Below are 13,984 nucleotides of genomic sequence, written 5' to 3'. Positions count from 1 at the left end.
GCAGTGTCACTTTAGCCTGAGTACCGTTTGTGCTGTCTTGCCAATTCCTATATCAGGTTTGGCTAGAGTTTGCAAGACCGAACAAATAGATCTGGGACTCAGGCTTGCATCGTAGGATAAGTCACAGGGCATCGACTCACTATTTAACTGAATGATCCCAGATGTATCACCTTTTTTTTTAGTTAACTTTTAGATTGTTCATTTGTCTAGGCTTTCAGTCATAAGGCATTGACTCACCCGCTGCCTGTCTGGTCCTATCCCATAGAGCTATGTCATAATGTATCCTCGATCTATTTAATTCTGTGTCCCATCCTAGGTGAAGATTAATATACAAGGGGAGATTGTGGACCGGGGGAGCACCAATCTAGGTGTCAACCAGGCTGGCTTCACTCTCCACTCAGCCATCTACGCGGCCCGGCCAGACGTCAAGTGCATTGTGCACGTCCACACACCGGCAGGAGTTGCAGTAAGAAATAAGCCCCCCCTCACACACACACACACCTGACCAGTTCCTAACTTCCTGTCTCTGCCCGATTGCTACAGATCTATGGAACTTTATCATTTTTATGCTCTTGTAAACTTTATTAGTATTAGGTACATCCATTTTAGCTCATCATTCCAAAATTCTGCCCACCCGGTGCATCAAGCGAGCTAGAACAAATTAGAAAAATCGTGAAATACTGCTGCTACCAAGTCAGCTGTTGTGGTGTAGTTTTACAGCACCCCATATCTGTAGTGGTAGATAATTACAGTCTGTCTGTGTGTTGTGTTTCAGGTGTCGGCCATGAAATGAGGTCTAATGCCCATCTCTCCAGAGGACCTGTCCCTATTGGTAAATAACTTGTGTTCTGTGTGTTGTATTTCAGGTGTCGGCCATGAAGTGTGGCCTGTTACCCATCTCTCCAGAGGCCCTGAACCTGGGGGAGGTGGCCTACCATGACTACCACGGCATCCTCATAGACAAAGAGGAGAACGTCCTCATACAGAAGAACCTGGGGCCAACCAGCAAGGTACCAGAAGAAGGGTTCAAAAGGATGGGGGCCAGGCTAGGGGGGGGTTAGGGAATAAATTGGGATTGGCGGCAAGTGTGCGTGCGCACATTGTAACGGTTTTGACTTCAGGTTATTGTTTGTTAGGGGTGCCAGGTAGGTTGTGCCTACCAGCGAAAATATTGATTTCTCCGTTTTGTTTGTGAGGGAATAAGTCCCGTCCGGTCCGTCAAGTCTACACCAATACAAAGGACTCATGTAAAAGTCAGTATGGAAATTCACTTTTCATAAATCCTTCACACATTGGAAATGTGCATTTGTTGTATTATCACAAATCACCCAATCAGAATAAGTCACAAATAATAACAACCTTGGTTCACTGGTAAATGTCCCGTACCTCGGGCATGAAAAAAAAGTCCAGCCTGTTAAAGGAGTGCAGTGGACCCAAGTTACATCAGTCACGCAATTGTCCTTTCATTAAGTTGTGCGTAAAACCGATCTCATTCATACAATCAGATTGCAATAAACTCCCGTTCCACACACAATAAAGAGTATCAGAAACTGAACACATAAACCAACACGGTATAAATCACCCCAAAACAAATGAATTACCGTATGCAAAAAAGTGGTAGTCAGTCGGTCAGTCAGACTATCCAATCCGCCAACAGATCTCCAGCGAGAAAGGCCAAGGAAAACAGAGACCAACGTAGATCGATAGTCCAACAATAGACATACAGTGCATGTCACTCCTGCTCCCGCTCTCCCTCTTTGGCGGTCGAGGGCACCAGGCTGCCTTTCGTTACGCAGACCTGTCACGATCATTACGCGCATCAGCGCTTAATGGACTTACCTGGACTCCTTCACGTTTTTTTATTGCCTTCCCTATATCTGTCTGTTTCCTCTGTTTCATCCCCGTGTCAGCATTATTGTAGTTTCTGTTTCCCCTGTCCAGACGCTGTCCGTATTCTGTTCCTGTCCGTGGTTATTAAATGTTCACTCCGTTCCTGCTTCTCGTCTCCAGCATCGATCCTTACAGAATGCTGACACCGCTATATGAAGCATCAGGGAGGTTTTTTGTTTTGTTGGTAATGTCGGGTCCGGGTGCTGCCGCCTATGGAACCGGGGGTGCCTCAGCTGGCTCGAAATTTCCTTGCCCCGGTTGGGTTGGCTGGCTCCCATCCCACGTCATGCCTCAGCTGGCTCATCGGGCTCCCACGCCTCAGCCGGCTCGTCAGGCTCCCATGCCTCTGCCAGCTCGTTGGGCTTCTATGCCCCTGCCAGATTGTCCAGCGCACATGCCTCGGCCGGCCCATCAAGCTCGCCCAGGTGGGACGTCGAGTGGCGCCCCTAGACGGGGGGTACTGTCACGCCTGCTCCCGCTCTCCCAGGCTGTCTCATTACGCACACCTGTCACCATCATTACGCGCATCAGCGCTCATTGGACTCACCTGGACTTCTTCACATTTTTGATTGCCTTCCCTATATCTGTCTGTCATCCCAGTGTCAGCATTTTTGTAATTTCCGTTTCCCCTGGCCAGACGCTGTCCTTATTCTGTTTCTGTCCGCGGTTATTAAAAGTTCACTCCCTGTACCTGCTTCTCGTCTCCAACGTCGATCCTTACAGTGCATTCGGAAAGTATTCAGATGCCTTGACTTTTCCACATTTTGTTACGTTACATCCTTATTCTAAAATGTATTAAATAACAAAAAATGTCCTTATCAATCTACACACAATACCCCATAATGACTAGGCAAAAAAATATATTTGTAGAATTTTTTGCAAATGTAAAATTGAAATACCTTATTTACATACAGTACCAGTCAAAACTTTGGACACACCTACTCACTCAAGGGGGTTTCTTTGTATACTATTTTCTACATTGTAGAAACACAACACGTATTTATTATGGATCCCCATAGCAGCAGCTACTCTTCCTGGGGTCCAGCCAAATTAAGGCAGTTTATAACATTTTAAAAACATTAAAATACATTCACAGATTTCACAACACACTGTGTGCCCTCAGGCCCCTACTCCACCATTACCACATATCTACAGTACTAAATCCATGTGTGTGTATGTATAGTGCGTATGTTATCGTGTGTGTGTGTGTGTGAGCCAATTTTTGTGTTGCTTCACAGTCCCCGCTGTTCCATAAGGTATTTTTTTTTATCTGTTTTTTTTTATATCTAGTTTTACTGCTTGCGTCAGTTACTTGATGTGGAATAGAGTTCCATGTAGTCATGGCTCTATGTAGTACTGTGTGCCTCCCATAGTCTGTTCTGGACTTGGGGACTGTGAAGAGACCTCTTGTGGCATGTCTTGTGGGGTATGCATGGGTGTCCGAGCTGTGTGCCAGTAGTTTAGACAGACAGCTCGGTGCATTCAACATGTCGATACCTCTCATAAATAAAAGTAGTGATGAAGTCAATCTCTCCTGCACTTTCAGCCAGGAGAGATTGACATGCATATTATTAATATTAGCTCTCTGTGTACATCCAAGGGCCAGCCGTGCTGCCCTGTTCTGAGCCAATTGCAATTTTCCTAAGTCCTTTTTTGTGGCACCTGATCACACGACTGAGTAGTCAAGGTGCGACAAAACTAGGGTCTGTAGGACCTGCCTTGTTGATAGTGTTAAGAAGCATAGCTTTATTATAGACAGACTTCTCCCCATCTTAGCTACTACTGCATCAATATGTTCTGACCTTGACCGTTTACAATCTAGGGTTACTCCAAGCAGTTAAGTCATCTCAACTTGCTCAATTTCCACATTATTTATTACAAGATTTAGTTGAGGTTTAGGGTTTAGTGAATGATTTTTCCCAAATACAATGCTTTTAGTTTTAGAAATATTTAGGGCTAACTTATTCCTTGCCACCCACTCTGAAACTAACTGCAGCTCTTTAAGTGTTGCAGTCATTTCAGTTGCTGCAGTAGCTGACGTGTTGAGTCATCCGCATACACTCTGGTTTTATTCAAAGTCAGTGGCATGTCGTTAGTAAAAATAAACAGCTACCCTGGGGAATTCCTGCTTCTACCTGGATTACATTTGAGAGGCTTCCATTAAAGAACACCCTCTGTGTTCTGTTAGACAAGTAACTCTTTATCCACATTAAAGCAGGGGGTGTAAAGCCGTAACGCAAGTTTTTCCAGCAGCAGACTATGATCGATATTGTCAAAAGCTGCACTGAAGTCTAACAAGACAGCCCCCACAATCATTTTATCATCAATTTCTCTCAGCCAATCATCAGTCATTTGTGTAAGGGCTGTGCTTGTTGAGTGCCCTTCCCTATAAACATGCTAAAATTATGTTGTCAATTTGTTTACTGTGAAATAGCATTGAATCTGGTCAAACACCATTTTTTCCAGAAGTTTACTAAGGGTTGGTAAGAGGCTGATTTGTCGGCTATTTGAGCCAGTAAAGGGGACTACAATTCTTGGGTAGGGGAATGACTAGCTTTCCTCCAGGCCTGAGGGCACACACTTTCTAGTTGGCTTAAATTGAAGATGTGGAAAAACAGTATTTTTCCATCCAGATTGTCAGACCCCGGTGGCTTGTCGTTGTTGATAGACAACAATCATTTTTTCACCTCTTCCACACTGACTTTACGGAATTCAAAAGTACAATTCTTGTCTCTCATAATTTGGTCCGATATACTTGGATGTGTATTGTCAGCGTTTTGTTGCTGGCATGTCATCCCTAAGTTTGCTTATCTTGCCAATGGAACAAGTCATTAAGTAGTTGGCAATATCAGTGGGCTTTGTGATGAATGAGCCATCTGATTCAATGAATGAAGGAGCCGAGTTGGCTTTTATTCCCAAAATTTAATTTAAGGTGCCCCAAAGATTTTTACTATCATCACACTTTATATAATTTTTTTGTTTCATAGTATGGTTTATTTTTCTTTAGTTTACTCACATGATTTCGTTTGCCAATCAGTTGGGCTGCCAGATTTATTTACTATACCTTTTGCCTCATCCCTCTCAACCATACAATTTTTCAATTCCTCATCAATCCAAGGGGATTTAACAGTTTTTAGTCATTTTCTTAATGGGCATGAGCTTATTAGTAACTGGAATAAGCAATTTCAGAAATGTGTCAAGTGCAGCATCTGGTTGCTCCTCATTACACACCACAGACCAGCAAATATTCTTTACATCATCATCAACATATGATAAAACTTATTGTATGACCTCTTATATACTATATTAGGCCCAGCCTTTGGAACTTTGGTTTTCCTAGATATGGTTATTATATTGTGAGCACTACATCCTATGGATTTGGATACTGCTTTAAAGCAAATTTCTGCAGCATTAGTAAAGATGTGATCAATTCATGTTGATGATTTAATTCCTATGGAACCTGGTAGGTTGACTGACAGTTTTTTTTCTTCAGTGGGCAGCTTGATGATTGCTAGTCTATTTAAATCACCCGGAAAATATATTCCATTGTGCTCTGTTGTTGCTCTTCACTCAGACATTTGTATTTATGGGGGATTAGAGTTTGGAGATCTTGAGTCTGACGAGGAACTGTTCCTGACGAGGAACAGTCTGACGAGTAATGATCATGACAGGTCTGTGTAACGAAAGGCAGCCTGGTGCCCTCGAACGCCAAAGAGGGAGAGCAGGAGTCAAGGATGTCACCTTGAAGTTGTAAGACTACAACCTCTGGAGATAAACCAGATGATGGAGGAAGGTTGGGTGTACTCTCTCAATAAGAGAGTAACTGGTTAGACCGCCTGTGGTCAAGACCGAGCATGCAGATTCCGAGGGCTCTGGCCCAAATCAACTCCATTCACATCATCCGTATTCACTTTATTATTTGCATTGTCAACTCCATTGTCAGAATGACCCTGTGTAATTCCCATTGACAGGTATGATATGAATGAGCACATTTTATTGGGTTGAATCCATTGTTTTAATTCCTTAACAATCCACACAAGATTTGCTTTGGTTATTTCTCAATGTTTTAGAGGTGCCATTTTTTTAATGTAACGGTTTTGACTTGAGGTTGTTTGTTAGGGATGCCAGGTAGGTTGTGCCTACCAGAGAAAATATAGATTTCTCCGTTTTGTTTGTGAGGGAATAAGTCCCGTCCGGTCCGTCAAGTCTACACCAATACAAAGGACTCATTTAAAAGTCAGTATGGAAATATACTTTTCATAAACCCTTAGACGTTGGAAATAACTTCAAAACAACTGTGGTCCTTTGCGTTGGTTGTATTACCAAAATAAATGATCCCAGTCAATATAAGTCACAAAACAATAACCTTGGTTCACTGGTAAATGTCCCGTACCTCGGGCATAAAAACAAAAGTCCAGCCTGGGTAAAGGAGTGCAGTGAACCCAAGTGACCTCAGTCACGCAATTGTCCTTCCATAAAATAATGCATAAAACCCATCTCCTTCATACAATCAGATAGCAATAAACTCCGGTTTCACACATAACAAAGAGTATCAAATCTCAGTAGTCTTCAACTGAATACATAAACCAACACTGTATAGATCACCCCAAAACAAATGCAAAGAAGTGGTGGTCAGTCAGACAATCCAATCCGCCAACAGATCTCCAGCAGAGAAAGGTGTCGGCAATTTCCTGTATTATCCAAATGAGGAGAGTTACAAACCACACACCAGTCAGTTATACTTAATTTATCTTTAATGATATGAGCTTTACAATAGCCCTTTGACTCTCAGATCAATTCAGTGTCTATAATGAATTCTGAGAGTGCCTACAGAAGAATACCAAGGTATTTTATAGCCAAGATACACCCCTCTCAACTTACATGACGAACCACAGATCTTAGGAACAGTTCACAAAGAAAGACTTTTACTTGAGAGAGGAGTATCCCATAGCCAGATAGCATTCGCTATAAATTATCGTTAAATTTTGTCTCGAAGACGAGGTTCTAATCTCATTCCTGGTACTTCATAGTACATAAACATTACCTCATCCAAGGCATAACTCAATTGTCAACTCTATATACACCCATCTCAAGTAACCCCCCTCTTGACTTCACTCCTGGACAAGCTCACTGAGGGGAGTGACTTGCGCACAGACATTGTGGAGCCAAGTAATTGGTTCTCCCTTAATCACGCCATCCCTTCACATGGTTTAACGGATACATTCACATATGAAGACAATGTTCCATCCTGTCCTCTTCCCTTTCTGATATTCTGCATAGCACCAGAGACATGTAAAAGACAAGCCTGACCTCTCCCCTCTCTGGACCCCAAATGACTGAGCCCCAGCTTAGAAAAAAGTGGAACTGCCAACACTATAGTCCAAAAGGATTCATTCTAATGACAAGTATCTCACATAAGCATATTATATAAATAAAACATCTTATGTATCTATGTTACCCAACTAATTCTGATTCATCCGCCACAAAGGCCAAGGAGAACCGCTGCGACCAACGTAGATCGGTAGTCCAACAATGGACATAAGTAGATCCGATACTGGTTGATCTTGCGACACGGCTACAAACTTTTAAATACAACAAAACAAACTGGGTGTGAACGAGTTTCCAAGCTGAGTGTTGAACACTTCCTCTCTCGCCCAATATCACAACCCACTTTTGCACAGCTGATGCTGGCTATTTAATAGGGAATTAAAGCGGAAGCAACCCCATCGGCAGGAGAAGCACCGGGACGGTTCAGGCAAATTCAGGGCAGTCACAACATGGCTTAATCTGTCTGAGGGGAAACTGGCCCGGCGTGTCTGTGTGAGAGAGTGGACAGAGTGTGTGGGTACACTGAGTTGTTTGGATGTTATTTGTCCTCCTAGGTTCTGATCCTGAGAAACCATGGTCTGGTGTCTGTTGGGGAGACTGTGGAGGAAGCCTTCTACTATATCCACAACCTGGTCACTGCATGTGAGATCCAGGTAGGACACTTTCCTGACAGTTTTCCGACCGAACTCGATTTCTGTGAGAATCTGCTCCAGAGCCTCGTCTCTGCGGCTGGTCTTGATCAAAGATACATCATATTGTATTATTATTAAGAGGAGGTTATACTGTTACTCTCATGCAACATGCCAACTCTCTGAGCATTTGAAATCAAAGCACAACATATACCCAACACAATACTTCCTTCTGCATGTGACTGAATTACTTTGTGTGTGTCCAGGTGCGCACCCTAGCCAGTGCTGGAGGACCTGGTAACCTGGTGATGCTGGACCCTGCTAAGTACAAATCCCGGCCACGGTGCTCTGAGCATGTCGAGGGCTCCACACACCCAAAGTGGCTGGTCGGGGAGCAGGAGTTTGAGGCTTACATGAGGATGCTGGATAACCTGGTAGGAATTCATCTATTAGTCTTGAGAGTAATGATACCTTTTCCCTAGACTGGTCCGAGATCGGTTTGTTGTCTTGCCAACTCCTATGGTCATTGCCAAATGTTGATTGACCGTAGGAGTTGGTAAGACAGTACAAACAGATATGAGACTACCAGGGTAACATTTTCTTACAGTTGACAGATTTTCATGTGAAATATAATTATTAATACTGTAGATTACTATCAACAATATAACAACATAAAAAAACTCTGACTATGTCTCTCTCTTTCTCTAGGGTTACAGGACAGGCTACCCTTACAGGTGCCCTGCCCTGCGAGACAAAGCTAAAAAGTTTGGCAGCGGTGTAGAGATCGCTCCCTCAGCCACGGGCTCTTCCTATGCCGAGGACAGTGACTCGGGCGCTCGCTCCCCTCTCAAGCACAGCGTTCAGAGGCAGCAGCGTGACAAGACCCGCTGGCTCAACTCGGGCCGGCCGGAAGAGGCCTACGAGGAAGGGCCCGACGGTGGCAGCCCCAAGTCGAAGACTAAGGTGTGGACGAACATTACACACGATCACGTCAAACCCTTGCTGCGGTCTCTCTCGTCCGGTGTCTGCGTGCCAAGCTGTATTACCAACTGCTTGGTCTGTGCCTACCTTATTGTTCATAGTTACAGTTCAGCTAGTTGATGACAGGGCAGCTGGTTGGCACTCTAAGGTTGGGGTGAAATGGATCCTGTGATCTATTTAGACCCTGTGATATAGCTACTTCTCTAGACAGCTCCAGTGTTTGGATGTATCTAACCACCCTCTCTGACCAGTATTTAACTAATTCCCATTGTGGTAGTTTTGCTCTGTTTTCCTCTCTCTGGCCAGTCCAAAGACCAGACTTTAATAACTGCTTAAGATATTTTATATATCCTGGTACCCCCTTTTCATTCCCTTAAATGCACTTCTTTGTTCCTAAATCCCTACGAACCACTCTGTTAAGCAGTTGGTCCCTCCCTCTATTCCTCATCTTAGTCCCACTCCTCCCCTTTCCTTCCTTTGTTCCCTCAGGCTTTAGGGTGCCACCCCAGCAGCCCAGCGCATGCGGTGTTGCATGAGTAGTCAGATGCATTGTAGGCGCTCTCCGGGAGGAGGAGCGACAGGGGCGTCGCATGAGCCCAGAGTGGGCGTGGCTCGATGATGTTGCTCACCAACCACTACTGTTGCTTTACAGATGTGTTCTCGTTCCTTTCTGTCTGGTGTTGTGTGTCTGATCGGTAGCTTTTATAACTGTACGCCCAGGGAAGTTAGTGCCGTATTCAACTCAAGCAAAACCTCTAGGATGCATTTTACTAAAGCAAACCTCATACCTTTCTAAGGAGTTGCACACGTTTTTTTGTACCACAGTTGATATGAGAGTATGACAATGTATTACTAATTACTAGCTAATCTAATAGAACCATACACTAAATTAGAGATAGACAGTGTCCCCCTTTTGTAGACGCACTTCAAAGCTAGCATTCCTTTTTTATTTTGAGCATTGTTTGACCTTTGAAACTGAGGAAGTTAACCTCTATCTCTTGTAGCTGGTCCTTCAGCCAGACAGCCAATTACATCACAGTTAAGGCCACAGACAGAGTGAATAAGGCGCAAGGCCGCCCTGCTTTTGGTATCGAATTGGAATCAGAATCTTATGAGTCGTAGCCTGCTTTTTTGTGACTCGGCCCCCTCTATTCTTGAATCCCGAACCACCTCCCAAATCTCCAGGGCTGATAATATGACATTTAATTTGTGTTCCCCTGCATGAGCGAATATGTTTAGTAACATTTTTATTTTTAAACGACATTTAACCCGTTTTGACTTTTGAAACAATTACCTCCTCTGGGAAGTAGGAGAAAGTGTTGTGTTGAGACTCGGTACATAATCAGTGAGTATATCATGTTTACATGTCCATCCCATGTTTCCTAGCTACATCCCAGATGCCCTTTGCCTCTTCCTCATCTAGTTTTTGGTTTGTCACCGAACAGCTTTAACAGCCCAGCTGAAACATCTCTTAAACAGAAAAGAACCCATAGCTTATGCTACTCCAAGGCAAAATACATAGTAACATGCTTTCCAGTAAGTGCATCAAAAAAAGGTGGGAAAATATAAACATTTGCATGAAGGCTAAAAGTACTGTAGATTCAGCGGCTGCTCGTTTTAATCGCATCTATAAAAAATCAATTCAAAAGCTCAATCTTTTTCTTTCCATCCTGGCCTGAGCTTTCCCATCGTTTCTGTTTAAACACCTCTGTCAAGAACTCCCAGAACAGTCCAGTTCATTACCTTCATGGCAGCTCCAGAGGTTTTTTTTCTACAGCTGTCGTATAAGAAAGTTGTTCAGTAGTAGATCAAAATGGCAGCCCCTTTTAACTAAATGTAAACTAAGGACCATTTAACTTGTATAAAATTCAATTATTGGGGGTAACACTAAGTTGGCGGTTTTTCCAATTAGTTATTCTGTCAGTCAGTGACTCGGTGGACGAGTGTCTCGTCTGTCGGTGTGTTTTTCTCTTTATCCATGTTGTTCTGTTACTGTGCTGTATGTTAGCCTGGGAAATGACTTGGTGATGCCCACTCTCTCACGCCTCAACCCATTGCTGCTAGCTCGCTGGTCGACATACAGTACACAGCTTCTACTGTACTGTAAGCCAGCGCCATCATCGCCTCACCTTTTCCACGTCCTCACCCCCTCCCCTTCCACGGTCTCATCTTCTTGTGATGTCTTCAGTTGCTCTTTTTTTGTGTTTTTTAGTTTTTGAAGTCTACGAGTAACAGCCAGAGTATCAATGATGATGATCGTGCATCTTTTGAGGAAACATTCAATAACAGATGCCTTTTAGGGGGTTAGATAATTACATAAAAATACCAGTAACTTAATACTGAAAAGGACTGTTCAGTGTGTACTTTCTAGAACTATGAAATACAGAGCCATCCTGCCAAAATATGTATCATCATTGGTTTACTGCTTCCAGGTGTATTTGTAATTTTTTTATAATTCCGTTAGTCATACCTTCTCAATTTTTTTCCCAGTTTGAAAAGCATGACCTATTATTATTGTCCTGAAAAAGCCTGGGTAGTCTGTATATTTAAATATTTTTGCAACTGTTTTTTCGTGTTATTTTGGCAGCATCATTTTAGGCAGTTTATTTGAATTGTTGCTATGGTGATTACAGTGGACGAATGAGGAAGGGATGCGACAGGCTGCAGTGGCCAATCAGTTTGTCCCGCTCAACACAAACCCCAAGGAGGTGCTGAAGATGAGGAACAAGGTAGGATATCATTTTAACATGGACTCTGTCGATTATTTCAACATGGGTTGATTTGGGTCCCAACTCTCTGCCCTAATCCTGCAGTGTGCACTCATACACTGTTCATCATGGATTTAAAGCATTAGGTTTGTGTAAGTGTTGGCTGGAGCGATTTTTCCAAAAAAAGATTGAATCCATGAGTGGTAGTGCACACTTCGTAAGAATGGTAGAGAATCGGGATTTCTCTTTGTGTTATTCAATGCATGTCTGTGGCTCCGTATCCAACCCAAATCAAATTTTATTTGTCACATACACATGGTTAGCAGATGTTAATGCGAGTGTAGCGAAATGCTTGTGCTTCTAGTTCCGACAACCCCTCTCTTTCTGTCTGCTACCACCCTCTAGATCCGAGAGCAGAACCTTAAGGACATCAAGACGGCAGGGCCTGAGTCCCAGGTGCTGTGTGCTGGAAGCATGGTGGACCGCTCCTTTGTCCAGGTGAGTCCCTCCTGTGCCCTGCCCCACCTCACAGCCAGATAAACCCTTCAAAAATAGAAATGTGTGCTGCCCTAAATGCTTACCCCTGAGTCAGACCACATTTCAAATTCTTAAGCTTGGTTTGATTGAGCTTGCCTGGCGCAATGGAACAAATAGAATAGTTGCAGAACTGCAAACCCTGTGCTCAAAGCAAAGGCTAAAAAGTATTTGAATGATTTCCAATTTCCAGGATTTGAACCCAGGTCTGACTTGATCACCTCCCCGCTGACATTTAAGTTAACTTTGTTATTCTTTGACCACAGACGTTCAGTAAACCTCATGCTGCGTCACAGGCCGGGTTGTGTCCATCTCCTTTGGTTGATTTTTAGATTTTCCTCCTTTTGATGACTAACCCCAACATGCTGTTAGCCTTCAGCACTGGTGGCCTTCAGCACTGGTGGCCTTCAGGTCTGTCGGATTGCTTTCATATGACTTCAGAGTTGAGTTTGCATGTTGTTGGTTTGCCTTCCTTTGACCTCTGGCGGATCCCATTCATAATTTGTCATTGAGGTTTTGCTAGTTTCATTTGAATGATTTTTGGGAGGACTGCTGAGGCCATTGTTGGAAGTGTCTGTCTGCTGACCAATATCATGTGCATTATGTGATCAGGTTTTACTATTGAAGGTCTTTAGAAGGACTGAATTGAGAAAGAGCTGTTGGTTTTCTCTGAACCTTTTCATCACTGTTAGTTGTAACGTTTTGGTTGTGCGTGATTTGATAGCGTTAAATCTAGAGGCCTTATGCAGTGCATTGGGTTTGTGTCTCCGTGGTTTGACTTGCACACACTCCTGTGGTGTGTTACAATGCATGATCCAGAGCCATTTGTTTTAATCATGATCACGCTTGAGACTGCCCAATTCGCCTCCCTGAAACAAACGCTGCGTGTGTGTGACTATGCGTACTGTAACGTGTGTGTTCTCGGACTGGGTACTGCCCCCCCCCCCTCACTCAGTTTACTATTGCAGGACGCCCCTCTGTCTGACTGTACGGACACTATTCGATCTGTCAGAGGCCAATAGTCCTGCTAAGTCTTTTAGAAAGGTACTTCCTGACCTCTCACATTACCTCTCACCTCTCTCTTCTGTTCTTCTGTGTGATATCTGGGGCATGTTCAGTAGGCATCCGTTGTGGAACATTGCAGCTAGAAATAGAGTTGATGTGATTCCTTCAAGTCACATGTCAGAAAAGGCCAATTTATTCAACATTTTATATATTTTTTATCTCAATGTTCCACAATGTTGTGCCCTGTTGAATGCGGCCCTGTTCATCGCCCCATACATAGGACTCCAAGGCGAGGTACAAACATTTTAAAACAACTTGAATAGGCCCTATTGTCCAGACTGCTTTGAAATGCTCCATACTAGTAGTAACGTCAAGCGTTCAGGCGCCCCGTTAAATTGTGTTTTAGAGCATTTTTTAACTCTCTATATGGTTAAATCAGTGAGAGAATGTCATGGTTGCAATAGTTTGTGAGTGGGCAATGTATGTACAGTTGAAGACAGAGGTTTACATACACCTTAGCCAAATACATTTAAACTCAGTTTTTCACAATTCCTGACATTTAATCCTAGTAAAAAGGACCTGTCTTAGGTCAGTTCGGATCACCACTTTATTTTAAGAATGTGAAATGTCAGAATAATAGTATAGAGAATGATTTATTTCAGCTTGTATTTCTTTCATCACATTCCCAGTGGGTCAGAAGTTTACATACACTCAATTAGTATTTGGTAGCATTGCCTTTAAATTGTTTAACTTGGGTTACGCTTTTTCAGTTCTGCCCACATATTTTCTAAAGGATTGAGGTCAGGGCTTTGTGATGGCCACTCCAATACCTTGACTTTGTTGTCCTTAAGCCATTTTGGAAGTACGCTTGGGGTCATTGTCCATTTGGAAGACCCATTTGCGACCAAG

The 13,984-nt window shown here is 43.3% G+C and overlaps 1 protein-coding gene across 8 annotated transcripts in view; it reads left to right on the top strand.

The window, feature by feature from the left end:
• The window catches only part of LOC120026485 (alpha-adducin-like), a 56,766-nt gene that overhangs the window by 27,304 nt on the left and 15,478 nt on the right, over positions 1–13,984 (top strand). For all 8 annotated transcript variants that reach the window (XM_038971364.1, XM_038971358.1, XM_038971363.1 and 5 more), the window contains 7 exons: positions 317–466; positions 867–1,010; positions 7,773–7,871; positions 8,114–8,281; positions 8,556–8,810; positions 11,462–11,557; positions 11,942–12,034. In XM_038971364.1, coding sequence (XP_038827292.1) covers positions 317–466; positions 867–1,010; positions 7,773–7,871; positions 8,114–8,281; positions 8,556–8,810; positions 11,462–11,557; positions 11,942–12,034 — 1,005 coding nt within the window. The remainder of the gene's footprint in view (positions 1–316; positions 467–866; positions 1,011–7,772; positions 7,872–8,113; positions 8,282–8,555; positions 8,811–11,461; positions 11,558–11,941; positions 12,035–13,984) is intronic.

Source organism: Salvelinus namaycush, chromosome 31 (genome assembly GCF_016432855.1).
Source record: "Salvelinus namaycush isolate Seneca chromosome 31, SaNama_1.0, whole genome shotgun sequence".
Lineage (NCBI taxonomy): Eukaryota > Metazoa > Chordata > Actinopteri > Salmoniformes > Salmonidae > Salvelinus > Salvelinus namaycush.
This window is presented reverse-complemented; position numbering and strand designations above follow the sequence as displayed.